This window comes from Pristis pectinata, chromosome 9 (assembly GCF_009764475.1).
Source record: "Pristis pectinata isolate sPriPec2 chromosome 9, sPriPec2.1.pri, whole genome shotgun sequence".
In the NCBI taxonomy this organism is placed as follows: Eukaryota; Metazoa; Chordata; class Chondrichthyes; order Rhinopristiformes; family Pristidae; genus Pristis; species Pristis pectinata.
The window spans coordinates 68834691-68862564 of record NC_067413.1 but is presented as its reverse complement, the minus strand read 5'-3'; the positions used below and the strand labels follow the sequence as shown (position 1 = coordinate 68862564).

Below are 27874 nucleotides of genomic sequence, written 5' to 3'. Positions count from 1 at the left end.
GACAGTTCAAGTGATGATTGACTTATCTAAAGGTTTACAGTTTGACTTCAGCTATTCTCATCCATCAATAATTAATCAAAACTAAAAAGTCAGGATAGTACTTATCAATCAAACAAAGTAATTACAGCTTTGCAGTTGTAAGTCTCTATCAAGTGCTGTCAGCAGTTTCATAATATATGTGGAATGAAATAAATTGGTTGAATATTGTCTTCTGTGATGGTATGGGCATCATTTGGTACTACTATCTGAAGGTGGATAGAAATGCTTTAGATTTGTTTCTGACATTGGCGCTGAGATCCTCATCTTCCTGTTAGTTGTTTAATTGTTCAAACCATTCATTAACGGTTATGGTAGGATTGCAGAACTTAGATCTGATTCATTAATTGTGGATTGCAAGCTACTTTGGCTGTTAAGTACATGGGTAGTCCTGTATTGCAGCATTACCATGTCATAGAGTCATAGAATCATACAGCATGCAAAAAGGCTACTTGACCCAACTCATCCATGCCAACCACTGGGCACCCTTCCATATTAATCCCGTCTCCCAGCACTTAGTCCATTGCCTTCTATGCCCTGGTGATTTAAGTGCTCTTCTAGACACTTCTTTAATGCTGTCAGTGACCCAACTGCAACCACTTTCTCAGGCAGTGCATTCCAGGTAATCACCACTCTCTGGGTGAAGAAGGTCCCCCTCATATCCCCTCTAAATCTCTTCCCCCTTACCCTAAATTTATGTTCTGTAATTTTAGCTACCTCTGACATGGAGAAAGGTTTTCTGCACTCTTCCCTATGTATAACTGTTCATAATTTTATATACCTCAATATATCTGTTTTATTCCCTAGCCTCATTAGTGCTCCCAAAATGCATCAACTCATATTTGTCTGGATTACATTCCATCTGCCATTTTTCAACCCATTGCTACGAATATATCGATATTCTCTGCAGCCTAAGACTACCTTCCACACTATCAACAACTGTGCCAATCTTTGTGTCATTCACAGACTTAGTGATCATGCCTCCCACATCCACATCCAAGTCATTCATGTATATTACAAACAGCAAGAATCCCAGTACTGATCCTTGTGGGACACCACTAGTCACAGGCATACAATTGCATAAATAACCCTCAACTATTACCTTGTGTCACTTATTGCCAAGCCAGTTTTGGGTCCATTTTGCCACTTTGCCCTGGATTTCATGGGCCCTAACCTTTTGAATCAGTATCCCATGTGGGACTTTGACAAGGCCTTACTAAAGTCCAGATAAGTTGCATCTACTGCCCTGCCCTCATTGATACACTTTGTTACCTCTTCAAAGAGTTCAATCAAACTGGTCAGACAGGATCTGCTATATTGTCAGTCTCTGATTAGTCCTTGCCTACGGGACATTAATCCTCTTTCTCAGAATTTTTTAGTATCTTCCCTACCACTGATGTTAGGCTCATAGTTCTATAATTACCAGGCTTTTCTCTGCTGCCTTTCTTGGAAAGGGGGAACCATATCTGCAGTCCAATCATTTGGTACATCTCTTGATGGCATCTCATTTTTTTGATATGCCTGATGCTGGTCCTAGCGTGTCCTTCTATATTCTTCATTAAACTTGGGTTGGTCTCCCTAGTAATGATAGAGTGAAGAATATGCTAAGCCATGAGAATACTGATTGTTACAGAATTTAATTCTGCTAAATCTCACAACTCCTTATTGATTTCCAGTTTTGAGTTGCCACTTCATTTCCAAAATTTAACACAATGGTAGTGCCACCCAACACGATGAAGGGTTTCTTTTGGTAAAGTAGGGACTCTGCCTCCAGTCTGTGCAATGGTCACTTTTACCAGTACTGCAATGAATAGGTTAGCGGCTTCAATGAGATCCTGTGGAGGTGGAAAGAGACTCCCCAACCTTCTTGACATTTCATACAGACTCTACAATGAGTCAAATTATGTATCTACATCACTAGTCTCATGGGTTCTCTGCAATCAAAGTTTTTTTTTTGAGTTCTCCTGAACAGAACTTGTGTGTGACCTTGCTATCCAGTGAGCTGGCACACCAGCTTCCATAGCCCTCTGTCATAACTGCAGTCTGCTAATGCTAGCTGCCTTACCACTTGAAATGTGAACTTCAAATTTTGCTTCTATAATCTGGATCATATTTTGGGGATCTGAGTTGGTGCTTGGTGATTTCAAGTGTCGTTCACAATGTCTACCTTCTCTTCCTGCCTACAGCTTTCTTCCTCAGGTGTGGGAGGAGGGAGTTGCGCTAGGGCAAAAGGATCGGTTAATACTATGTGTGAGCCCTGCTAGGAGCACTCAGGAGACATGCATGAACAGAGATGGAATGTTAAATGGTCTGAAGGGAAGAGGTATCTTAAAAGGCAGGTTGACTACTTGATACTTCCTTCGTTGTATCCTTGCCCCTGCATTACCCCTCCTCCTGTCCACTAAGACAGCTTTGGATTTTGAGCAACCTCACCTTGCAAAATTAAGGGGAAATGTGACACTTAATGTGTTAACACAAAATGACCACTATCTTGGATTATCTGGGTGTGTTTGCTTGCAGGATTTTGAAATGTTACAACATTAAATTCGACCACGAGTGAAGTCATGGAATTTCATCTGGTATGCCAGACTTTTTCCAGCCACTAATCTCATTCATTTTGGGATGGCCTCCAGGCTCCCCTGATGTACGGCATTTCCCTGTAACCCTCCACCTCATCAACAAAGATGGTGAGGCTTCCCTCACAGTCATTGCACCAGACCAATCCAAAATGAATAACAACACTAGCATGATTTAGTAGTCATGTACCCTTGAAGACCTGAAGCTCTGACGTCAGGGAGCACTGGATTGGTTTCACAAGTGTGAAGTATTGCTTATAGTGCAGTAATCAGGAAAGCAATGTGCTCCATTCTCAAGATGTATTTTCATGAGAATCTTAATTTAAAAACTGGCTAGAGACTGCAAAAGGATAATTAGGCCTGTGCAGCACCATTAAGGGCAAAAGAATTTTTTTGCTGAGAATGGTTTTATATTTTTCACTGTTTAAGAGGAGAAAATTGTGGCATACCAAAATCAAATGTTGAATGAGCAATTTTCATTTCTGAAATGACACTGGACTGATTGAGGTAGTTACTTGGTTCCGTGCCAGATTTGATGCACTTTTACAGTAATCATTGCCTGCCCATTTTTTATTTGGTGTATAGCACAAAAAGGAAGTATGCACTTGTTACATATTTTTGGAGTAATGTGTATACTTTGGAGTATTTGGTATGAAATTATTGTCCCCTCATTGGACTGCTGAAATGGTAAAACTTAGTTTCATCCATGAGTAGCTGCTTAATAAATAGTTAACTCAGCTTTAAATTGCTGTAGACTCTATGTGATTCAGTTATTCAGATGCTCTAATTGAATAGTGTGCTGTACTTTCAGCTCCCTTTGATTGTGAACTAATCTTAATGGTCCTTCTCAATGCAATGAACTGACCTGATCAGCTCCTGTTTTGAGTGGCCCCAAGCCCAGCAAGATGCAGGCTGATTGAGAGACTAGGGATTACTTATGATAACCAGACAGGGATTAGTAAAGTAGCATCAGTGAATTACCTAATATAATGCTGCTATTGGAAAGTGAGATTGGGAGATGCTGTATGTAGGATATTTTAATTGCCATCTTATTCCTGAAACCTGTGCAATATTTTTGTAAATGAACAATAATCTGAGAAAACAGTTTGAAGCTGTGTCCCATGCAAGATGGAAATGCTTACAAAAAGTGTTAGTTATGTTCCTGCTGTAGCAGCATCACCAGTTTAGTCCTCACCTCCTTTAGAATGCAGTAATTGTATAAACTTAGATTGTCCATTTCCATCACTGGGTTTGGGACCATAGGAGTTTTGTGCACTGCTGTGTAAATGTAGCATAACAATATTGTGCAGAGTATTGTGGGCTGTTTGCTTCCACACTGAATTATTGCTCAGTTAAAATTATTACCAAGCACTATGGATGTAAAATAGTGTATTCAAGTGATTTCACTACTACGTATCTGGGGACTCTTTGAATTTGTTTCTGTCTCCCCTGTAATTTATGAATGTAATCAAGGCTGTGATAACTCTGGGTTACTGCAGATATGGGGCCTTTCTCAGGATGAAGGATTGTGCCCTTGAACATATAGTAGCCTAGAATTTAGTTTTTCTTTTAGTGTGCTGACATGCACAGCATATTCCATTAATGCTGCATCTGATCTGGAAAATTTTGTGAAATTGGGCAGAACTATATAAGGCAATTTACTACACGAACTCATGCAATAAAATGGGATTTCTATGATTCCTGTTGGGAGCTCTATGCAGAGCTTGCAGCTGCTGGATTCACTGGTGTTCTAAGTGCTAGGAAATGAGTAAGCACTATAAGAATTCTAGCATTGTGAAAGCTGCCATGGAAGTGAAGAAAAATGCTGGGGTATAGAGAGCAAATATGTTGCTCTTCAGTGTGTCTGCTACTCCCCCAGGGATGAACTGGCTTGATCTTGTTGCGAGTGACCCCCAAGGTGAGGACTGACTCAGGAAATGTATGCAATTCAGCACTAATTGTCAGTAAGGCAGGGATCAGTGAAGGGAGCATTAGTGAATTATTTGATGCTGGCTAATGAAAAGTGAGGCTGGGAGATGCTGTGCACTTGATGTAATATTTTAGTTGCAATCTCATTCCTGAATGCTGTGTAATGTGCTCCTAGCTTTTTTTGTAATTGAAGGTCATAAGTTTCCTCTAAAACCTCGAATTGCTGTCAACCGTGGAAGGAACATCTGTTGTGCAACCTATGTTATTAGTTGCACAACTAATGCTGGGCAAACATCAGCCACGCTGATGTCAATTGCGTCTGGACCAACTTCCCAGTGGTCATTGTTTAACTCAGAAATGACCACTAGCACAAGTTAACATGTGTAAGATGGTTTTTGTGAAGGATTTGCATTTAACAATGTGTGTGAATAAGTCTAGGTAAACATCCCACATCCACCAAAAGCGTCCCCTACAACAATAGCGCAATTCTGCTAAGGAGCTATTGATGTCAAAATTGACTACTGGCACAAAACAGCTAAGTCCTTTCGTACATGCACAGGCGTCCGAGGAGCTCAAATAACTTCTAACTCCTCTCCTTGCCCCAGAGCCATACACGTCCACCATATTTTGCAATTGCACACATGTCTAGCTGAAGGGTCTCTGCTTCAGCTAAATACAAAAATCTCTTTGCAATGTTTATCCAGGGTTTTCCAATTTCCCACTGACATTACCACTGGAGATCAAGGCAACCTTGCCTGCCTTGAGGTAAATTTAATATCAAACTCAGAATGCAATATTGAATCCAACTTGAGGTCATACAGTATCCCAAAATCTTAAGTGAATGATAATGTTCCTTGTGGAATGAGTTACTTTGTGACTAACATTTCAGAGAAATGATCTTTCATGAGTTACTAGCTGAAGGGATCATGTGTTAGAATACCCTAGCAATCTTCCACTACACAATTGCAAGTGCACAGGAACCTAACAATGACATTGCTTCTGGGATATCGCCTGTAGTTAACAGTTGCTGCGAAAGTAAATTCTTTCATTTCAATCCATATCAACCTCAATTTTTGAGAGCTGCCATCTGTCATTAATGCTGCTATGTAAATTTTTTTTATTTACTAATTTTCTCTGTCATTGCATAAATGCTATTTTTATAACAAATGAAGTACAGCCCATATCATCGATATCAGAATAATTAACCATGTAAAATACCATATTTGTTAAATAATATTCTGGGATATTTGTTGGGCTCTGAGGATTGAAGTCTATGGCTGTGTTATTCTGTGAATAATTCCTTTATCTGCATAATTAAGCTGTATCCTTTGTTATCAGTGTTAAAACTGAGAGTATGCTGCCAACAATATGCATTGTGTGGATCCAACCAGTTAACAGTTGTATCTGAAGGACACTAGTGACTTCTGTTTATTAGCCATCGGGGGGTCTAGCATAAAGGGATCATCTTTTCATTGATATGACAGGAACAGGAAAGAGAAAAGTTTCTGCTGGTACTGGTACACAAACAGATTGCTTCTTTGTACCAGGGGACACATCTGATCAAGTAAATGTTTCTAGACTCCCCAACAAAATTTTGACCAGGAGACTCTATCTGGCACTCCATATATCTACTCAATATATCTTCTGCCGAGCCAACCGCTGGATCTAAGTAACAACTAATAAATTTTTAAAATTTTGGGATTTGAATCAGAGATGTAGGCAGCAAATCTACCATTTTATACATTTTTTACAAAAATCAAATTTTTACACTGTCCTTCCAGATTAATTTTAAGTAATTTTTTTATTTCACAGTTGATACATTTTAATCTAGTAAAGTATATTAAGATTAAGTGTAACACTGCAGTTTCTAAAATCACACATTCACATTATAAAGGGTAGTGAATGCACTTCCCAATAGAAAATGGAATTTTAAAAAATGTCTATTGTCCAAGAAGTGGCACATAGTAGTTACAAAGTTATGCAATTCCTCCTCAACCCTACATGAAGCTAAAGACATTTATGCACTTTTAATGCAGATAAAAATTTGTTACAGGCAAGTATTTAATGACTGTGAATTCATGCTAAGGCCTATGAAATCTCGATTCAAGAACTATTACATTGTTAAATCCATGCAAAATGAAAGTCTTTAAAGAAACGGTGTATTGGTCATCTTCAATACCCCAGTGGTGACAGAATAGATCAGAATTGTTCTGCATTAGTGGAAAAGGTATTTGGTATTGGTATTGGTTTATTATTGTCACTTGTACCGAGGTACAGTGAAAAGCTTGTCTTACAAACCGATCGTACAGGTCAATTCATTACACAGTGCAGTTACATTGAGTCAGTACAGACTGCATTGATGTAGTACAGGTAAAGACAATAACAGTACAGAGAAAAGTGTCACAGCTACAGAGAAAGTGCAGTGCAATAAGGTGTGAGGTCACAAGAAGGTAGATCGTGAGGTCATAGTCCATCTCATTGTATAAGGGAACTGTTCAATAGTCTTGTCACAGTGGGGTAGAAGCTGTCCTTAAGTCTGGTGGTACGTGCCCTCAGCCTCCTGTATCATCTACCCAATGGAAGAGGAGAGAAGAGAGAATGTCCTGGGTGGGTGGGGTCTTTGATTATGCTGGCTGCTTCACCAAGACAACGACAGGTAAAGACAGAGTCCAAGGAGGGGAGGCTGGTGTCGGTAATGCGCTGGGCTGTGTCCACAACTCTCTGCAGTTTCTTGCGGTCCTGGGCAGAGCAGTTGCTGTACCAAGCTGTGATACATCCAGATAGGATGCTTTCTATGGTGCATCTGTAAAAGTTGGTGAGAGTCAAAGGGGACAAACCAAATTTCTTTATCCTCCTGAGGAAGTAGAGGTGCTGGTGAGCTTTCTTGGCCATGGCTGCTATGTGATTTGACCAGGACAGGCTGTTGGTGACGTTCACTCCCAGGAACTTGAAGCTCTTAACCCTCTCACCTCAGCACCATTGATGTAGACAGGTGCATGTACACTGCCCCCTTCAGTGTTTTCTGGTTATTTAGAACATAAATTCCTTTGTAGAATGCAAACTAGTGAGGTTATTTTGAGCTGAGCTGTTTTAGTTGCATTAACAATTGGAACAGGCTATGCAGCTCACCATATTGGTTATTGGGCTAACATGGTCATGTAGATTTTACCCTCTAAGCAGGAATCCTCAGCTGATATTTATGATCAGGCCTCACTTACAACCCATTGGCTTATGAGCTGTTTGAAACACTTAGATATAGGTGGCCAGTCTCATTCACATCATAATTGTGGGCCATTAGGTTTCATTTAGGTAAATCTGAGTAGATGGGGGAGGTGTGTGGACAGGGGAATAAGGTAGTAGTTTTCCTGGTAAATATGTGATAGGATCTCAGCAAACAGAGGTTTAAATTTTTCATATTGGGCTTGGAGATCATTAGAGAAAATGGACACAACAAGAGTTAATTTTGATGAGCTGCATCCTGTGCTGGTGTTAGGGTACTACCGTTTAGTATAGTTTAGGTTACTGAAATTTATTATGAAATGAACCCAATATTTAGCCATAATTAATGACAATTCATTCCCATGCGATAAATGCACTTTACTGACGGTTGGAATTTAAAATTTGAAGTATAAAGTATTAAAACATATATCAGCAATAATAGAGATTTTATGGGTCAGTTTATATTGCAATATTTGCAGTTGGCATTCAGAATCAGATTCCATGAACTGGTAACTATTTAGGCAGATCTTTCAGTTTTGCCAAAGTAGTCTGCACATTTGATGTAAAGGCCTGCTTCTGTATACAGCTGAACATCACTGGGCATGTCCAGGTAGTGCTGTGCATTAACATGTCAAATGTACAGAGGATGTGGAAGGAAAATTGTGGACTTTGGATTACATGATAATTTTTTGTTGTGCTCCAATGTCAAGAGAAAACAATTCAGTTCGTACTGAGAAATCTAATGTTGGTTCAGTCAAGTAGATATGCCCTAAGTTCTGGCATTTTTCTCTTTACAGAAGATTCATCTGTGGAATGTTTCAATGGCAATGAGCCCTTGGTGCTTAATTCTAATGCTGCGGAGGGAGGTCTCTGTGGGGCAGTATATACAAGCATGGCAGACATTAATGGCAATGGCTCAGCCAATCCAGACCACCCTGCTAGCCAGGATGAGCAACCAATAAACCTGAGTGACAGTCCTCTATCAGTCCAGGTAACACCAGACTATGGCACAGATAACAGCAGTAATGGAAGAAGAAACCGCATCAAATATACAGTTACTGAAATTAAAATGGAACGAGATTCAAGAGATTTGGGAAACAAGGTAAGAAATGATTAGATATTGCTATAAATCTTATTTCTAGAATTTGAAACTGCAGTGGGCTTAGCATTTATGATGCAAACATAGAAAAATCATCCAACAGCTGTCATTGAAAAACAAAATTGCTGAGAAAAGCATTATAATCTTCAATACTGTTTTTTCGATATAACTCTTAACGTTTTGAAGGAATGTTGGATAATAGTATAATTGAAATTCAACTGCCCAGTAACAATGTGCTTGTAATAGAAATGTTGAAGAAGCATTATTGAATATTAAAAGAAATATTAGATAGATATGTAATTTATTTTACAGGTTGGTCTTGGCAAATTTTTAAACTCATTTTGGAGAATTCAGATATAGAAACACTTGTCCATATACCACTGTTTTACTATTTACACCATAATGAATCTTTAATTGCTTAAGACAGTTGTGTGACTGATTATTTTCACCAATGGTGTCTGATTTGGAGTATCTGTTTCACCCACTCTATAGGACAAAGCTATTGAGCAACACAGCATCTAATATGTCTATGCTCTTCACTTATTGTGCTTATGTGTTGACACAGTAGAATGAAATGGTTCATTGCAAATGCAAAGGGCATTTTCTTATTAGCATCAGCTGCTAAATATCTCAGTGAGTTGATGGTCAGTATTTGTGTTAAATGAAGGAGGGAGGCCCCAAGCTTACTTTTGTAGTCTCAGCTGACTGCAGATTGGGTAAATTTGGGGAAGTGTGTGGAGAAATTGTCTCGAATCTGTTCCTGGTTCCTAACTACTGGAAGAGGGATTCCCACCTCAACACACCTCTGGAGGTTTCTTTGTATTATCCAGTCGACCACCTTGACTGGCTTCATTCCCATGTTTCTGTCATTGGTTGCCTGATTTGTCCATCCTTATGATGCACAACATTCCCACCATCCTTGGGAAGTTAACAGACTCAGCATTACCTGTTTGGATGATTCTTGTTTTTAAGTCAAGCATTTTTTTTCCTTTTCCATTATGTTTATAATTAAAACAAGATTGAAACCCCCTTTTTTTCCTACTAAGATGCTTGCAATTGATCATTAATTCCTGGGAATTCATGTACAATCCAGGGATTCTGACAACCTGGATGTGGACATTCAACAGAATAGGTTGTAATACCATCTTTGGCCACCAGAAAAAACTTGCAAAATTGTATCTCAACAAAGTGTGAAAGGTTTATAGAGTGAAAGGGAAAGCAAAATGACTTAAAAATAGTTTATTAAAGAATAACATATAATACCTGGAAATTCATGCTCAAAATGACAACAAAAACAAGGCTGTTTTCAGATGATTTTGAAACTATTCTCTATATCATCAAATAAGGTTGACTTCCAAGCATTCATGTAACTTTTTCTATATCCAGATCAAAGCATGAGGAAGCAAAGATAAAAAGTCATGCCTTCTCAAAATAATATATTTAAGCTATACTAAAAATTATTTAATCTGAGATTTAAATTTTGTAAGTGAAGGAGTATTCAGGAAGCTGCAGAGTTTGTTTTGAAATGGAACAGCAAAGTAAATTACCACCCCAGTAGTTTCTCAGAACTATTATATCCCTTTGCTACAAAAGCCTTTCTGGACCCTTGGCAGTATTTTTGGGTGAGTTCTGGCACAAAACTCAGCAGTGATTCTGAGACCTGGATTATCTACAGCAGACATAACAAGACACTAGGAAAATACCACCAATGCTGTCTCCTCAAAATCCTCCAACTTCACTGGAAGAAAAAGCAATTCAACATCAATGTCCTCTATTATGCCAATATCCCCAGCACTGAGATTCTAGTTACACTCAATAGGCTCCATTGGGCAGACCACCTTCGCATGCCACTATTCACCAGCTTCTATTCCAAGCTCTTTCATGGGAAGAAATTAGCAGGTGGACAGCAGAAGAGATTGAAGGATGTGTCCAAAGCTTCCTTGTAATTTGCAACATCCTCACTGACTCTTGGAAATCCCTGGCTCTTGGTTACTCAAAGTGGAGAAAGAGCATTTCGCATGTTATTGAGAACTTGTGTCATGGTTCCGAGTGCTGGCCCTCGATTCGGCTCCATTGATGGTGCCTCATTGTGCAGCACATAGCGTCCATGCACTACTAATTGCGTAACAACACACACCTGAGCCCCATCAGGAGACTAGCATAAGAGCCCTGCTTTCACTAGCACTAGTTGCCAGAGTATTGGTCAGCCTTTGGTATACTTTGTCTCTTGGCTGCTTAGAGTTGTCGACTCTAGAGCAGTCCCGGTTTCACTGTTCCTCTTAGGATATCCAGTTTTTGTGTTGGGACCCCACCTCAGAGCCCTGAGGCAAGATTCCTTCCGGTTGCCGCCTGCATTTGGTTCTGAGGAAGCATCCCGACTCCAGTCTCGTACCAATGTGCTGCATTTGGGTTCTCCGTGAACTCGCTCTTCGCTCGACATTGTGACAACTTGTAATCAGAGCATTCAGAAGATCTGCATAAAAAGAAGAAGCACACTATCTCACCGGTTGCCCATCCTGCCACCCATCAGGCATCTCCTGTGCAATTGTGGAAAGTCTGCAGCCCCGACATTGGCCTCATCATCTCCCAAGAACCCACAAAACTGGAGTAGAAGCTAGCCAGCCTTAATCCTAAAGGATTGCCTAAGGAAAAGGGTTATTCATGGATTGTGAATGCATTCAACCCACCTTTGTGATTAAGTGACAAGGTTTACATATTAGTTGTATTTGCACCAGGCTTCAAAATCATCTGAAAGTAGGGCTTTTATTGTCATTTTAAGTATGAATTTTCAGGTTCAAGTAAAGTTATGCTCTGATACAGTTATTAACAAACCTAGGGTAAAATTGAAATATGTAATGTTGAAGGAGAAACAAATCCAAGCTGTGTACTTGGTTAAGACTGTTAAAACCTATTATCTTCAATGTAAGATATATGATACATTAACGCATTTGTGTACTGATTGTCAATGCAATCCTACATACTTTGAAATCCAGTTTGGTTTTTAAGTGTTGACCAAGTACATTGTGATGGATGTATTATGTTCATAATCCAAAATAGGTGGCATCCCCAAGATGATTAAGGCACCTTTGCTTTAATTATCTGCAATTAATTTTCCTGTACAAGTGATCACAATAGTCTTATTGAAACCCGCCATTTTAAAAAAAACATCAATCCTGAGGGCTTAGTACACAATTTAAATTTCAAAGTCCTACTGTGTGTACACCTTATTTATCTACTAACAATTCTAGTTTTTAAGCAAGCTATTTCAAGGTGAGAAGAGCAAACTGATTAAAGTACTTATTTGTTATGATTTAATGTCTTCACTATCTACTGGTGTTTTAATTATCCGTGTCTCTTATAAAATAACAGGCTTTGAATAATTATTTATACAGTTGATGCATCATGCATTAACTATATATAAATGTTTGTTAGCTTTCAGCAATCAGCATTCTGATTGTCAGGCTGCATCATGCTAGCAGGATTCAAGAGTATGAGAAGTGTGATACTGGACAATTTTGCCTGGCTCCTACTGTCAATAATTTGCTGTTGGTTTGAACAGTTTGTAACCTGTATGCATATGGAAGACTTTAGGAACACCAAAATATTTTTAAGTCTTTGGGCTCACTCTTATTTACATCCATTCATAGCAGGGGCAAAAGTAAGCTACATGAAGGCTTCTTGGGAGAGGGACTTGTTAATTTTTTAAAAGTGGATTTTGACTACCTTTTTGAGAATTTTTTTACTGGATTTGTATCTTACAATTAAAACATTTTGGGGATATGATAAGTGGGTAATTTGAGACATGACATGTTAAGTGTAACGGCCTTAGAAGTAATGGGTAATTTTAGACTTGTCCTTAAAATTCTCCACAGTTGGAATGTTGCTGAAATCATGACTATGACTATGTCTGCCTGTAGATGAATGGTTTGAGATTGATATTACTTACTTCATGAGACTACTTGCAAGGTACAAAGCAAATTAAATGAGCCTTGTACTATGTTCTCCTGTAACTTCCACTGCAACCCGGGAGTTCCAGGGTACGTGACTAGAAACTGCATGGACGAATTCTGAAATTATGCATCTTTTGGAGGGTAGAGGCATTAAAAGTGAACCCAAAAGTATTCTGTATAGAGAGATTGAATAAACTGTGAGTTCTCACCTCAAAACATTGATGTTAAAGAGGTATCAAATAATTGTATTCAAAATTATGAGAAGTTTTTATATCATAGGAAGGGAGAAACTTTTCTGTGGTAAATAAGGCAGTAGCGGTCATGGACTTAAAATAATCGTAAGAGGAATATTACTGACACCACGAGAGTTGTAAAGATCTGGATACACTACAGTAAAGGGCAACAGAAGCGCATTTCATAAGAGCTTTTCCCAAGCAACAAGGCATGTGTGTGAAAAGAACACATTTTCAGGATTATGGGGAAACAGTCTGCGATGTGGGCGTAAATTGGACAGTTGGATGGGCACAATGGACTGAATGGCCATCTTCTTTGCTATAAGATTTGGCTTTATAAAATTGGGTGGAGGTCTATACTGTAGGTCCTGTAAAGACTTTTTGGCATAATTAACAGTAAGATATTGAAACCAAGAAAATAGATTACATATGAGCCCACTTTTTTTAGGTGTTACTTTTGATTTTTACCTGCAGTAAATCATGCTGGACGTTACTTATGGTTGAAATCAAGCCAAGGGAGGGGTGGACTTGAGAGACAGAGGCAGATGGATGATTGGTGGAAGCAGACAAAGAAAACAAGGCAGATGGAGCAAGGTGGGGGGAGGGGAAGGTGAAGGTGGAGACAGCTAGGAGGGTGATAAATTGGAACGCAAACGCTTTCAGTGCTAGAATCTGATAAGGAAGGTGATAATGGGAACCAGTAGGGGAGAGGTGAAGGGTAGATGGAACCAGATGGGGGAGTGGTTCCAGTGGGTGAAATGTGTGGGTACTAGGTGGTTGGAACTGGGAGGGGGACAAAAATAGGTAAAAGGGGGTGCTGGGGGAGAGGGGTTATAAATGTTAACTTGCTGAAGACTATTCAGAAATTTAATATACTAGTTTCAATAGTATGTTTTCAGTTTTGCTAATTTGCAAGCTGAAGTCATCATTATCAGGTAAATTATTACAATTCTATAAAAAAGGATATTATTCACTTCATTTATTTGCAATTGTTGACTTTCCTGATGCCATTCTGTTCTAAGAGACTTACTGGGATGATCTGAAGTGCATTTGGGAAATACTCCAGTATTCTGATAATTTCGTGTCTAAACTTGAATATGATGTGCACAAAGCATGGTGGACAAATTATCTGTTTAGGACAGCTAAATTAGAACTTTAGTTTAATGTGGATTAAGATACTTCTGTTCAGGTTGAGCTAAATTTTTGAGTTCTTCCCAATGGACAGTAAAGTCAGGGTTAAAAAAAGTCATTCAACACATTGAAATTCAAACCTCCAATACATTAGTTATGTCATGTTACTGAATTATCTTTTGATTCATCTTTGAATTTAGCCTCCAATATTTTCCTTGATAGATTATTTCAAACATTTTCTTTCATTTCTTAGCAATTACATTATTATGTGAATTTGGGCAAGTATTAACTCTTTTATTATCCCGGTGGTGAGGTAGTTTTCAGCTTTGTAAATATACATTTACTTAGCTGGTATATGATGTTCTGAGTGTTTTGGAGGATGTTACTTTGGCAGCTTAATTTAAAATTGTTTCAAAACTACTAATATATTTTAAGGTCCAGATGGAATATTGAAATCCCCTGGAAGTGAAAGACTAATTGATCTAGCCTAATCAGGGACCTTCTACCTCCATATGTATTGACACTCTCTAAATTTCTAATGCTTATTCTGAAATTTTGTGGATTTTACCAACAATTTTGGAATGCAATGCAATCACTGAGAAACCAAGTATTTTTGGTTTTGACAAAGCACCAATCTGAATTGTGCTGGACAGCGCAAGAGATGTATTTTACAAGGGTAGTTTTATAAGTTTTTGTAAATGAGAGTCATCTTCACCGACCTGGAGTATGTCAGGAATGTGGATGTGCTTTGCTGATTACTTTCTGACTAAAATTAGGTGTGGACATATGGGTTTCTGGTATGTATTTCTGATGGCCAAGGCTGTCCCATCAGGACCTTAATCACTTCTGCCTACCAAACTATTACATACCTTGCCTTGTGTTTTCCCCTTTCCTCGCTCCCCAGCACAGCATTCCTTTTCACTGCACCTTAAACCTTGTTTTCTTTATGACTTTTGTCAGTTCTGATGAAAGATCATTAACCTGAAATGTGAACTATTTGTCATTCCACAGTTCCTGCCTGTCCTGAATATTTTCAGCATTTTCTATTTTTATATCTGACTCTTATATTGCGTTGGCAGGATTTTGGTTATTGCCCCTGTATCATAACCCCATGTGGCAATTTGCCATGGCAGCTTATCAGCCTTATTTACCATCTTCTATATATTTACACAAATGAATTCAAAACCCAATATTGCCTGTCTCACATTTTCTCATCTGATTTATTTCTGAGCAATTCTTACACTAATAATGTTTGTTTCTCCCAGCGTTCGCTATTTCGCATCTCCAGTGGTTCTTGCTTCTACCTCTTCCCCCATAAAACTAATTAACCATATACAAGTTCATTTAACTTTGTTAGGTTCAATCTATCACTTTGTAGAGTTTCCTCCTGCACCTAAATAGATGTTTTTTTTACTTAAGGGTTTGGCTGTACTTTAGATCAGTTATTAAAATACATGGCTTCTGTTTCCCAGGTTGCTGTGGAATTTGTTGACAGAATAAAGGTGACCCTCAGCATTATAATAAATAACAGATGAACAGAATGTTTACAACATTCATAATATTGATTAATTTGAATGATAACCGGTGAGTATTGATTGAATATCAGTGTTGTGCTGCACAACTCCGATTACTCTGGCACGGGTATCCAGCTTCACCTGTTACTAATAGCATGATGGAAGGAAAAAGGGGTGATTAATTGCTGAGGGTTCCTTTGAAGGGAAACTTGCTACTCTTCTGCTCACTACTTTGATTTGGCAAAGTTCAAATAATCCTGCTGGTGAGCCATAATAAGCCTCTTTAATTCTATCTGCTGAGAAGTACTTATAATTGTTTCTTGGTTGTGAAAATTCCCAATCTGCACCTATCATTCCCATAACTCCATGATTGAGATTTTCCGGTCAAGGCTTCATGCCTAGCCCATTGAAACTTTTCAATGAAAGTGAAAATTGCAATCATCTGTGAAAGTGACCACATTACTCTTCTCATCTTTCTTAACTTCTCTGTAGCTTTCGGTATGATTCAGCAAGGTGTCCTCCTCCATGCCTTTCCTGCATTTCCCAGCTGAATGGGACTGCACTTACCTGGTTACGCTCTTAAATAGTAAAGGGATTAAATGTTTAGGCTGGTGATTAGGGTGTTAGTCAAGCAGGCAGCTATATTCTGGATGATGTTGAGCCTCTTGAGTTTTGTTGGAGCTGCATTCATCTAGGCAAGTGGAGAGTATTCCATCACACACCTGAATTGTGCCTTGTAGATAGTGAAATGTCTTTGAGAAGTTAGGAGATGAATCAATTATTGCATAATACACAGCATATGATTTGCTTTTGTTGCTACAGTATTTGTATGGCTGGTGACAGGATGTTGATGGTGGGGTATTTGGTGATGGTAATGATATTGACAATTAAGAGTATGTGGCTAAACTAAGAGTATGTTGGAAATGATCATTGCCTGGTACTTCTGTGGCACAAATGTCTGAATGATGTCTAGGCCTTGCAGCATGTAAACATTTCACTTTTTGAGGAGTTGCAAATGTTATTGAAAATTGTGCAATTATCAGTGAATGTCTTTGCTTCTGACCTCATGATGGAAGGAAGGCCATTGATGAAGCAGCAATAGATTTTTGGGCTTAGAGAGAGGCATGACCGGAGAAGTTCTTTCTCCCACTGATGCCCGTTCACTTAAGTTTTTTTCAGGGCTCCCTGATACCACATTTAATCAGTCAAATGCTGCTTTGATATGAAGGGCAGCCACTCTAACTTAACCTTTTGAACTCAGCTCTGGTGAAACCCATAGCGAGTATCAGTGAGTAGATAATTGGTGAACCGACTGAATTGGATTTGTCCCCCTAATTCTTGATAGACATGGCTGGACAATTTTCTGCATTGTTGTGTTGTAACAGTATTGGAACAAGTTGGCTCAACATGTGGTTGGTTCTAGAATGCCTGTCTTCGTCACCACAGTCAGCATACTGTCAGTTCACTCCTGTACCAAATGGTCTCAGCTGTATCATAATATTGATGGTGAAAACCTCAGAAGGAAGCTACAAAGATTCATCCATCTAGCACTTCCAGTGAAGATGAATGTGAATGGTTCAGCTGTGTCTTTGTTGGTAACTGAAGGCATGGCCTCCAGTAGTGTAATTAAATTTCAAAGATGATTGAGGCTGGAATTGGTGCTCTGCAGATATTTCTAAAGAGCTGTAGGTTTGAACATTATAAAGAAAGAAAGGGACGTGACCATGGACATCTTAAAATTAAGGCAATACTTCAGGGACAATGCAGGTCAGCAAGTACAGGATTAATAGAATTTAATGTGAGTTGGGCCTTAGATGTCAAAGTTATGGATGACCTCAGATTGATAGAGGATGGGATGAGGGAGTCTGGCCCAGACTGCACTGGAACGCTCATACCAAAAACAGAAGACAAGCACAGTGGCTGCTTCATGCCACATCAAAGCATCCATGGAAGTTTATCCAGGAAAGTCATTTGCTCTAAGCTGCTTTTAAACACCACCAGGTTCAAGAACAGCTACTTCCCTTCAACCATTCAGTTCTTGAACCAACTGGCACAACCCTAACTGCTACAGTTTTAGCAACACTATGACCACTTTGATCACTTTGCACTAAAATGGACTTTGTTTTTTTTTCTTCTATTTGTGTTCTTTCTTGTAAAAAGCGGGTATGATTTATGTTTTCCTTGTGAATGCTGCTTATATGATGCTATGTACCTGCGATGCTGCTGCACGTAGGTTTTTTTCAGTGCACCTGTGTATACATGTACTTGTAGAATATGACAATAGACTTGACTTTGTAGACTCAATTCAAAAGACCAGAAGAAATAGGAAAGGAATAGGCCATTCAGCTCCATGAATCTGCTCTGCCTTACAAGACGATGGCTGATCCAACTTTATGTAAACCCACTTTCCTGCCTGATTGCCAGAACCCTTGATTCCCTTACTGATTAAAAAAATTATCTCTGCTTTGAACCTATTTTCAAGGATTCAGCCTCCAGTTTTCTGGGCAAGAAATTCTAAAGACTTGCAATTCTTTGAGAGAAGAAATTCTTCACATCAGTGTTATAAAACTTTGGATAGGCCACAGCTGGAATACCATGTATTGTTCTGGTCGCTACACCATAGGAAAGATTTGATTGCACTGAAGAGGGTGCAGAGAAGATTCACCAGGAAGTTGTTTGGGATGGAGCATTTCAGTTGTCAGGAGATCCTGGATAAGCTGGGTTTGTTTTACTTGGAGCAGAGGAGGCTGGAGGAGGATCTGATGGAGCTGTTCAAAATTGTGAGGGACATAGATAGGGTAAATAGTAAGAAACGTCAACCTATAGCAAAGGTATCTAAAACTGGAGGGATTAGGTTTAAGGTAAAGGATAAGAGGTTTGGATGGGATCTAAGAAGATGTTTGGAACTGAGAGGGTGGTTGGAATCTGGAATGCACTAACTGGGTGAATGGTAGAGGTAGGTACTTCCACAACATTTAAGAAGTATCTAGATAAGCACTTGAATTGCCAAAGCACAAAAGACTACAGATCAAATACTGGTAAATAGGATCAGTATGGATAAGTACTTGATGGTTGGCATGGACATGATAGGCTGATGGGTTTCTTTCTGTGCACTATGACTCACTTCTCTGTGTTAAATGGATGCCCACTTATTCTGAGTATGTGCCCTCTGGTTCTAGTGGTTCTAGACTCTCCCATGAGGGAAAAGTCTCCCAAATTTATCCTGTCAAACATCCAAGAACTCATGGAGAGACAAGAGACTGCTGATGCTGGAATCTGGAGCAAAAAACAAACTGCTGGAAGAACTCAGTGAGTCAAGCAGCATTTGTGGAGGCATGGGAATGGTCAACATTTTGGATCAAGACCCTGCATCAGGACTGAGGGTGTAGAGGGAGGATAGAAGTGACAGGGAGAGTTGGGACAGGCTGGTAGGTGATAGGTGGAACCAGATGAGAGGGGATGATGGGTAGATGGATTCAAGTGGGGGGAGGAGGAGGTGGGTATTTAAACAAAGGTTTTACCTACCAGCCTCTGCCTCAACACTTCCCCCTTCCTCTTCCCGAGTCTCTCTGCCCATCATCCCCCTTCATCGATTTCACCAGTCCCCGTCCCACGCCTTCCTCTCATTTCTTTATTTTGGCTATCCAAGAACTCAAGAAATAAGCGGTCCTTGAGGATATCCAGTAAGGTACTAGATAACAATCACTATCAGCAACTTGAGCCAGTTTTACTTTTTAACTCTAAGGGGACTGAAAATAATTGTTCTGTCCACTTCAATACACAAATTAACATGATCAGTTCAGTCATCAAGGAACATGTATTGAAACTTTGCCTTTCTTAGTCAGTAAGGTTCAGTATTCTGCTAGCATACATGGATATCTTCAGAGCTATTGGAATGTGTGATTTCTGACGGGAATAAGTACTTGAACAAATAACAGATTATATGAAGTCAACATGATTCTTACTCTAATATTTGACAAATATTTGTTAAATAATTACCTTTTATTTCTAAAAATGCTGATCCTTGATAGTTTGATTTGTTTAATAGTAATAAGAAGTTGCGCAGCTTTGTGTTATATGGGGCATTAGTATTTCCCTTTTCTCTTATGTTGCTCTGCCATTAAAAAACTTTATTTCTTGGAATCTTTCTTACAGGTAAAATAGTAAATCTTAAGTTCAACAATTGGAATCAGAAATGAGGCGTAGGAAAGGGTTTGGGAAATTTTTTGCAGGTCATTTTTTTTGTCACTGTTAAATAAACAATAAGCAAAAACGTTCCTTAATTAAGTGATGTCAATAATCCACGCTATTGTTATTAAGTCTTCCAAGCATATGTACTGAGTATAGCAGGATATGCCAAATGGGCCATCAACCAAGAAGCCAGAAAGGAAGGCTCCTGGTGTCACTATTAAGTCAAAATGCAACCAAGCTGCCAACATTGGTTGTTTGTACTGTAAATATAAAAGACTAAGACAGAGGCTGATCTGTGGAAAGAGGCAGCTGAAATGAGAAACAAAAAAAAACTGAATATATGGTGTACTCTTATAAATCTCACTTATCAGTTTATAATTCAAATATTGTTACTTCAGTTATGTCAGGTTATGGCTCCATGGAGAGTCCTGAAAATTATATATTTTTGAACTGCATTAAAAGTTATGTTTCTTATTTAGATATCTTAATATCACATCTGATTTGTTTAATACCACTTCATATATAGAATGCATTTTGCCAATGCTTGATGGAATGGAATAATTCAAAGATAAAAGGACATATTTCATGGTTTTCACAACTTGGAACTTCCCAAAATACATCACAACCAATTACATACTTCAAGTGCAGTCACTATTAGAATATCAGAAAGGTAGCAGTGAATAGGTGCACAGCAACCTTCCAGAGCTTTAATATGTTTTTGATCAGATAATCAGTTTTTTCATGGCATTGTCTGAGGGAAAATTTTGGAGAGGAAAATGGGGAAAAGTCTCCTACTTCCCTATTCCCTTAAACACATGAACAGGCAGGGAATTAGATGCACAAACAGGCAGGGAATTAGACAGACACATGAATAAGCAGGGAATAGAGGAAAACAGACTATGTGCTGGTAGGTGGGATTAGTTATATTGGCATCAGGGTCAGCACAGACATGGTGGGCCAAAGGGCCTGTTCCTGTGCTGTACTTTTCTAAGTTCTATGTTCAAACAGTGCAAATGGGTTATTTCACTCCACCTGGAATGGTTGATGGGTTTTCAGTTTAATGTTTCATGTAAAAGAAGGCATCCGGGAGTTGGAACAAAAGTAAGCCATTTAGTCCCTTGAACCCATGTTCACAGTTCAATGAGATCAGAACCGATACATGATCTATTTCTATATACCTGCCTTTTCTTCAAACCACTTCATACTTTTTATTACCTAAAAAGTTACACTTATTTAAAATTAACAACTAATCAAGCATAATCATTTTGTTGTCAGCAAATATGCACATGTGGCTTTTTATCCCATTATCTAAGTCATTTCTACATATGATGAATCATTGTTCCCCTCAAAACAGATCCCCATGGCACCTCTCTAGTGACATCCTTGAGTTTGGTTACCTGTTCACTATCTCTCTCTTACATAATTTCTTAGGCAGTTTAAAAAATTTCATGAGCTTCAACTTTAGCTAAACATTTCTTATAAAGGAATTTATTAAATGTCTTATGAACATTTACATGACATCTGTACCAATTCACATGTCTACCATTGTAGGCACTTCTTCAAAAAATTTAATCAGATTTACCAGACTAATCCTTTGCAAAGCCGTGATATCTTTCTCTGATCAAAGTAAAATAATCAAAAATATTAATTTATTTCACAATTACAGACAATATTTTTTGAAAATAGATGTTAATCTTACTAGTCTATGTCTCTGGTTTCACTCTTCCTACTCTTAAATAGCAGACTGACATGCAGAGTTTTCCAATATAAAGAGTTTATTTTCTGAAATGAGAACATTGCAAAATTATAGTTAGGGGGTTTACATTATACTCACCTACTTAATTTGAAACTCTTGAGCGGAAGCTGTCTGGTTTTAGAAACCAGCCACTCTTCAGAATCGTTATTTTTGTCATCACTGTTATTTCGCTTACATTAATTTTGGTGAACCCTGTTGCTTATTATTGTGCCATCCTCTTCCTGGACTGTAAGACCTAACTCAAAGTACTTATTCAACATTTATGCCACTTTTTAACATTTTTTTATTTAAAATAACATTACCATTTTTAAGGAGCCAAACTCACCCTGATCATTCTCTTTTTCCTAACATGGCCATAATAATTATTCTGTGCTGGTTTTTGCAAGTTTCATTTTATACTCTTTTTGTAGCTTTTACTCTTTGTTTTGTCACCTTCTTCTGTTGTCTTTTATTCCTCTGAACTGCTGGCATCTAGTTTTTATATGTTTTCGTTTCGTTTGATGTTGTCCTCCTTTAATTGGCTGCGGCTGTTTTATTTCTGGCAAAAAGAATTCATACTCTTTGGGGTTGTAAACTACTTCTCTATCACAGTAAATTCTGTTTTTAATGTCTCCTACAGCTCTACAGTGTTTTTACCTATTTGCAAGTTTCTTCATTTCCCCATGTTCATTCCATTTCTTCATACAGCAGTCAGCAGTTTTCAAATTTAGAATCTTAGTTACTGTTTTGCCTTTCTCCGTTTCAAACACTATTTTGAATTTGGTCACGTTATCACTGTTAGGAAAAGAATTTGGCTTTTGACTATTTATTACTCAATTCTAAATCTAATATAACCTGTTTTCTTGCTGGTTCCTGGACATATTATTGCAGAAAACTATAAACTATGTAAATCAGAAGTTTATTAGTTTTCACGGTTGAGCATATCTCCTTATTTCAATATATAAGGAATTCAAAATCCTCCATTAAAACTATCCTGCCTTTATGACATGCTTGCCTAATTTCTGCATTTCTGCTTCCTGACACTTCATACCCGCTATCAGGGAACCTATACCGTAACTTCCGCTGGAGTTGTAAATCCTTTTGTGTTATTTAATTCTGCCCATAGACTTTTCCATACTTGGTTACCTCTCATTATTTCTGGGTTTTTTTGATGATAGCTCTTTAATGTGATCAGAATTGTGCCAGGCTGGGAGTGATATAGATAAAAAGAGACTGCAGATGCTGGAATCTGGAATAAAAACAGAATGCTCGAAGAACTCAGTGGGTCAAGCAGCATCTGTGGCAGCAAAAGGTGTAAGCCAATGTTTTGGGTCGAGACCCTGCATCAAGACTGAGGGAACATGAAAGATTGCCAGTAGATGGGTAGGGTGGGGATAGAGACTGGGACCAGCTAGTTGGAACCAGGTGGGGAGGGGATGATGGGAAGATGGAACAAGGTGGGGGAAGGAATGGGAGGAATGAACATAGGGAGGTGGAAGGGTGAGTGTGTGTGGGATAAGAGCCCTGGGGTGTGGGCTACTTGAAAGTGGAAAATTGAATATTCATACCATTGGGCTGTAAGCTACCCAAGTGGAATCCAAGTTGCATTTGGCCTCTCTGTAGCAATGCTCATTTCTCCCATCCCCTCCTCCCCCTGGTTTCATCCACCATCATCCTCTCTCCATCTGGCTGTACCTATCACCTATCAGCCTCTGTCCTACCCTCTATCCCCCACCTGGTTCCATCTGCACATAATCCTCTCCCTATCTGATTCCACATATCACCTACGAGCCTCTATCCCACAGGCAACCTTTCCTATTCCCTCTCAGTTCTGATGCAGGGTCTTGATCCGAAATGTCGACTTAAAACTTTTTCCACAGATGCTGCTTGACCTGCTGAGTACCTCCAGCGAATGTGCTTGGGATAAATTCTTTTAAGACAAAGCTCTCTGGGTTACAAAAATAATGTGATGTTCATGTGAAATCACCTCAGCATAATTTGAGTCCAGTCATTGATCCAATGGGAAATATTCTTATTAAGCACATGGCCAAGGTGTTCTGATGTTGTTCTTCCTGTTCGGTGGTGCCTTTGGGAATGTGAAATGCACCAGCTTTCAACATTATCAATAGAAGTGAAGCAGACAATGTAAGTCATGAGTTCCAACTCCTTAGCATTCAGTGAGGTATGAGTGCAATAGGAACAAAGAGCACCTTCTCAAACCTAAGCTGATCCTCATCATCTCTCTGGGACATTAGAGAACCTGATACCTCTAAGTTAACCAACTCAACAGAAAACACTGAATTGATGAGAACTCAAGCATTGATGGATTAGTCGAAATATAAAAAAAAGGCCTGAACATATTAAACTATGAAATGTTGGTTTTAATGTGGCACTGAGAAATAATCACTCTGGCCTGAAAAATACTAATGTCATTTATGTGAAGTATACTTCTCTGAGATAATTATTTCTAAATTTCAAGGTTAATAATAATATATACTTTTTCCTTTTATTTTTTAAAGTTTGTTAATACTTCAGCTACTCTAATTTAATGTTTGTCTTAAACTATATTTTGTTCTCAGTAAAATGTTTGCAAGTTTCTTTTTTAACTTCCTGGTTTGCCTTTGTACAAATTCTTCAATGCAATTAGCTCCTCAATCTGCCTGATGAAGTTATTGTTTCCGAATCTGAAAGATCCCGAGAGCAGACATCTGATTCCGACTTGCATTGGGAAAGGAGATAATTGTGACACAGAGATCATTATTTGTGTGGACAGCTTCCTTTGAGATTTGCTGTGAGTGCCATCGCTTTGTCACTGATTGCAAAATTCAAGCCACTCCCTAACAATTTTCAATGTTTTGCAATGCAGCTGGTTAATATGCTTCTTAGAAGTAGAATTACTAATTCCTGTCTATCTGCTTAAAGTTGAACTATGATAGTAATGGACAAACCAGCAGATGATTGTTTGCTTTGGATCATAAAACATTTCCCTAAAATGACTAGATGTGATCTCTGCATGTTGAGAATTTTGACCTGCACTGTTAAGGTAGTAGTTATGTATGTTTGTAGTTCAAAGATTTTGATGAAAGTTAATTGATGTTAATCCTGTTTCTCTTTGTACGGTTGCTGCCAGTCCTGCTGCAAAATTTTATCACCTTTGGTTTTACCCTATATATGTAGTTTATTTTGTTTTAGGGGTTTGAGTCCAACAATGGTTTGCATCAGAACAAAAGTATTATATAATGGGATTTACAATGTCATTGTTTATTCCAGAACTTTATAAGTTAAAGAAAATGTTTTTATTTTCTGGGGTTCATATTTAATTTTTGAGACAGTCTCTGTAATGCAAATAGAAAAATATGTACACTCAAAATTGAAAGAATCATATGATTATTGCAGCATAAAAGGAAGCCAACCAGCTCATTATCTCTATGATGTTTCTATGTAGGAGCAATCTCATTCTCCAGTTCTCTGTAATAACTATCCGTTTACACTTTTGAAAGTTATAATTGACTGTTCCATTACTTTTAAAGGTGGTGGGGTTCAGATCATAACCACTCTTTGCACAAGAAGACTTTTCCACATTTGTCCCTTTAGCTATTTCCCAGTTAGCTGATTCTTAATCCATGTGCTAATGAGAAAAAAAAGATTTTCTCTGTTTACGCAACTTAAACCTTTGTGATCTTGTACACTTTTGTCTGATTTCCTCTCATCCTTCTTTACTCCAATGAGAACAATCCCAAATTCTTCAGTCTAAACCTATCTGCTGCTATCTCTGGTGGATCTGTTTTGACTGTAGGACAAGACATATCCAGGTGTTTAGATAGATTCGAGGAAATTGGTGAAAGAATTACAGAATTGCAGAATGGGTACAGCACAGAAGGAAGCCATTCAGCCTGCTAAGTCTGAACCAGCTTCATTTAAGAACAAATCATCTCATACTAACCCCCTGTTCCTTTCCCATGGCCTTACAAATTCTTTTTCTTAAGATACTTATCCAGCTCCCCTCTGAACACTACAATTGAACGAACATTTACTACTACCCCTGCCAAAGCATTCCAGATCTTAAATACACATTTGTAAAAACATTTTTTTCATGTCACTTCTGGTCCTTTTCCCAGTAATTTTCATTTCATGCCGTCTTGTTCTCTATCTACTCTGTCAAATCCCTTCATGATGTTAAATACTTCTATATCTTTAAATACTGTATCTGTTCCAAGAAATACAATGGCACAGCTAGTAGGGCTGCTGCCTTACAGCAATAGAGATCTGGGTTCAATCCTGACCTCAGGTGCTGTCTGTGTGAAGTTTGCATGTTCTGCCTGTGACAGTGAGAGTTTTCTCCAGGTGTTTCAGTTTCCTCCCACATCCCAAAGACTTGTGGGTTCAGGTGTTAATTGGCTACTGTAAATTGTCCCTAATGCCTAAGTGAGTGGCAGTAGCTGGGGGTGGGCAGGTTGATGAGAATGTGGAGAGAATAATAAGAAAAGGATTAATGTTGGATTAATGTAAATGGATGCCTGATGATCAGTGCTGACCTTGTGGGCCAAATGGCTTGTGTCTGTGATGCATCTCTCCATGACTCTCAATGACTCCATGAGAACAGACACAACTTCTCAAGTCTAACTACATAACTAAAGCCCTTCATCCCTAGAGTCATTTTAGTAAATCCTTTCCATACCCTCACCAAAACCTTTGCTAAAGTGTCATGCCCAAGACTGGACACAATACTCCAGTTGTAACCAAAACAATGTTTTATAAAGGTTCGTCATGTCTTCCTGTTCCTTATTATTTTCCTCTATTTATGAAGACTAGGATCCTGAAGGCTTTTTTAACCACTTTGTCAATCTGCCCTTCCATCAGATCTCTCTGTTCCTGTATCCCTTTTAGATTGTGCCCTATAATTTATATAGCCTCTTCTTATTCTCTTAACAAGAAGGTAACACTTCACATTTCTCAGTATTAAGTTTCATCTCCCATGAATCTGTCATTCCTCCAGCCTGTCTACAACTGCTTAAAGTCTACTACCATTCTCTCACAGTTCACTACACCTCCAAGTTTTGTGTCATCTGCACATTTGGAAATTGTACCCTATAAACCCTAGTCCAAATTATTAATTTAGGTTAAGAATAGAAATGGTTCTAGTGTCAATTTTTGAGTAACTCCAATGTAAACTTCCTTCCAATCTGGAAAACAACCATTCACCATGACAGATAATCTGCTAGAGGAACTCAGCAAGTAGAGCAACATTGGTTGGGTTGGTGGTGGAAGGAAATAAGGAATTGTTGATATTGAGAATTCCTCTTTTCCCCCCACAGATGCTCCTTTACCCACTGTGTTCCTCCAGCATCTTATTTATTGCTCCAAATTTCAGCATCTGCAGTCTTGTGTCTCCCTTTCACCACTGCACTTTTCTGTTTTCTGTTTATGAGCCAATTTTTCTACCCATGCTGCTACAATCCCTTCATTGGCCTTCAATTTAACAAATCTATTTTGTGACATCTTATTTAACAGCTTTTGGAAGTCAAAACATTCCACGTAAACCACATTTCCTTTATCGATCTTCCCTGTTAATCCATCAAAGAATTCTATCAAGTAAGCTGGGCACAATTAGCTTTAAACAAATCTAATCATCCATACTTGTCCAAGTGCCTGCTAATTCTGTCTCTAATTATTCTTTCTGGAACTTTTCCCACCATTGGAGTTTAACTGATTGGTCTCTATTACTGGGTTTATGCCTACAAATATTTTGAACAAGGGCACAACATTTGCAGCCACCACCCCTGAATCTATAGCTGTTTGGATGATTATGACCAGGTCTTCTATAGTTTATTCTTTAATTTCCAATATGTGTTTTGTTTTACTGCACTACTTTATTCTCCATCGTTTTGCTCATCTGGGGAACTCTGGAATTAATTTTACTTGTCTTCTCCCTCATGGGAATGTATCTAGACTGGAGTTGTAAATTCTCTACATCAAATGCCTCTCAATGTTCAATTATGTTTTAACCTGCCATGCATGGATTCTAATTTACCTGGTACAGATCTACTTTTATTCCATTGAAATTGGCTATTCTCTAAATGACATGTTTTTTTAAAATCTTGGAGTGACTTGTATCCTTTCCCATGGCTATTCTAAACCTTCCATTGTGATTACTATTTCCTGGATGTTTCCCTTCCTCTCCCCCCCGACACTTATCTCACTTGACCTGGCTCATCACCCAGAAACAAGTTTAACAATGTGAGATTGATTAAGAAAGTTCTG

General features: G+C 38.5%; 1 protein-coding gene across 1 annotated transcript in view; it reads left to right on the top strand.

Annotated features, from left to right (window-relative positions):
* The window catches only part of LOC127574632 (nucleolar protein 4-like), a 252208-nt gene that overhangs the window by 155851 nt on the left and 68483 nt on the right, over positions 1-27874 (top strand). Inside the window, 1 exon segment of the mRNA XM_052023795.1 lies at positions 8558-8862. Coding sequence (XP_051879755.1) covers positions 8558-8862 — 305 coding nt within the window.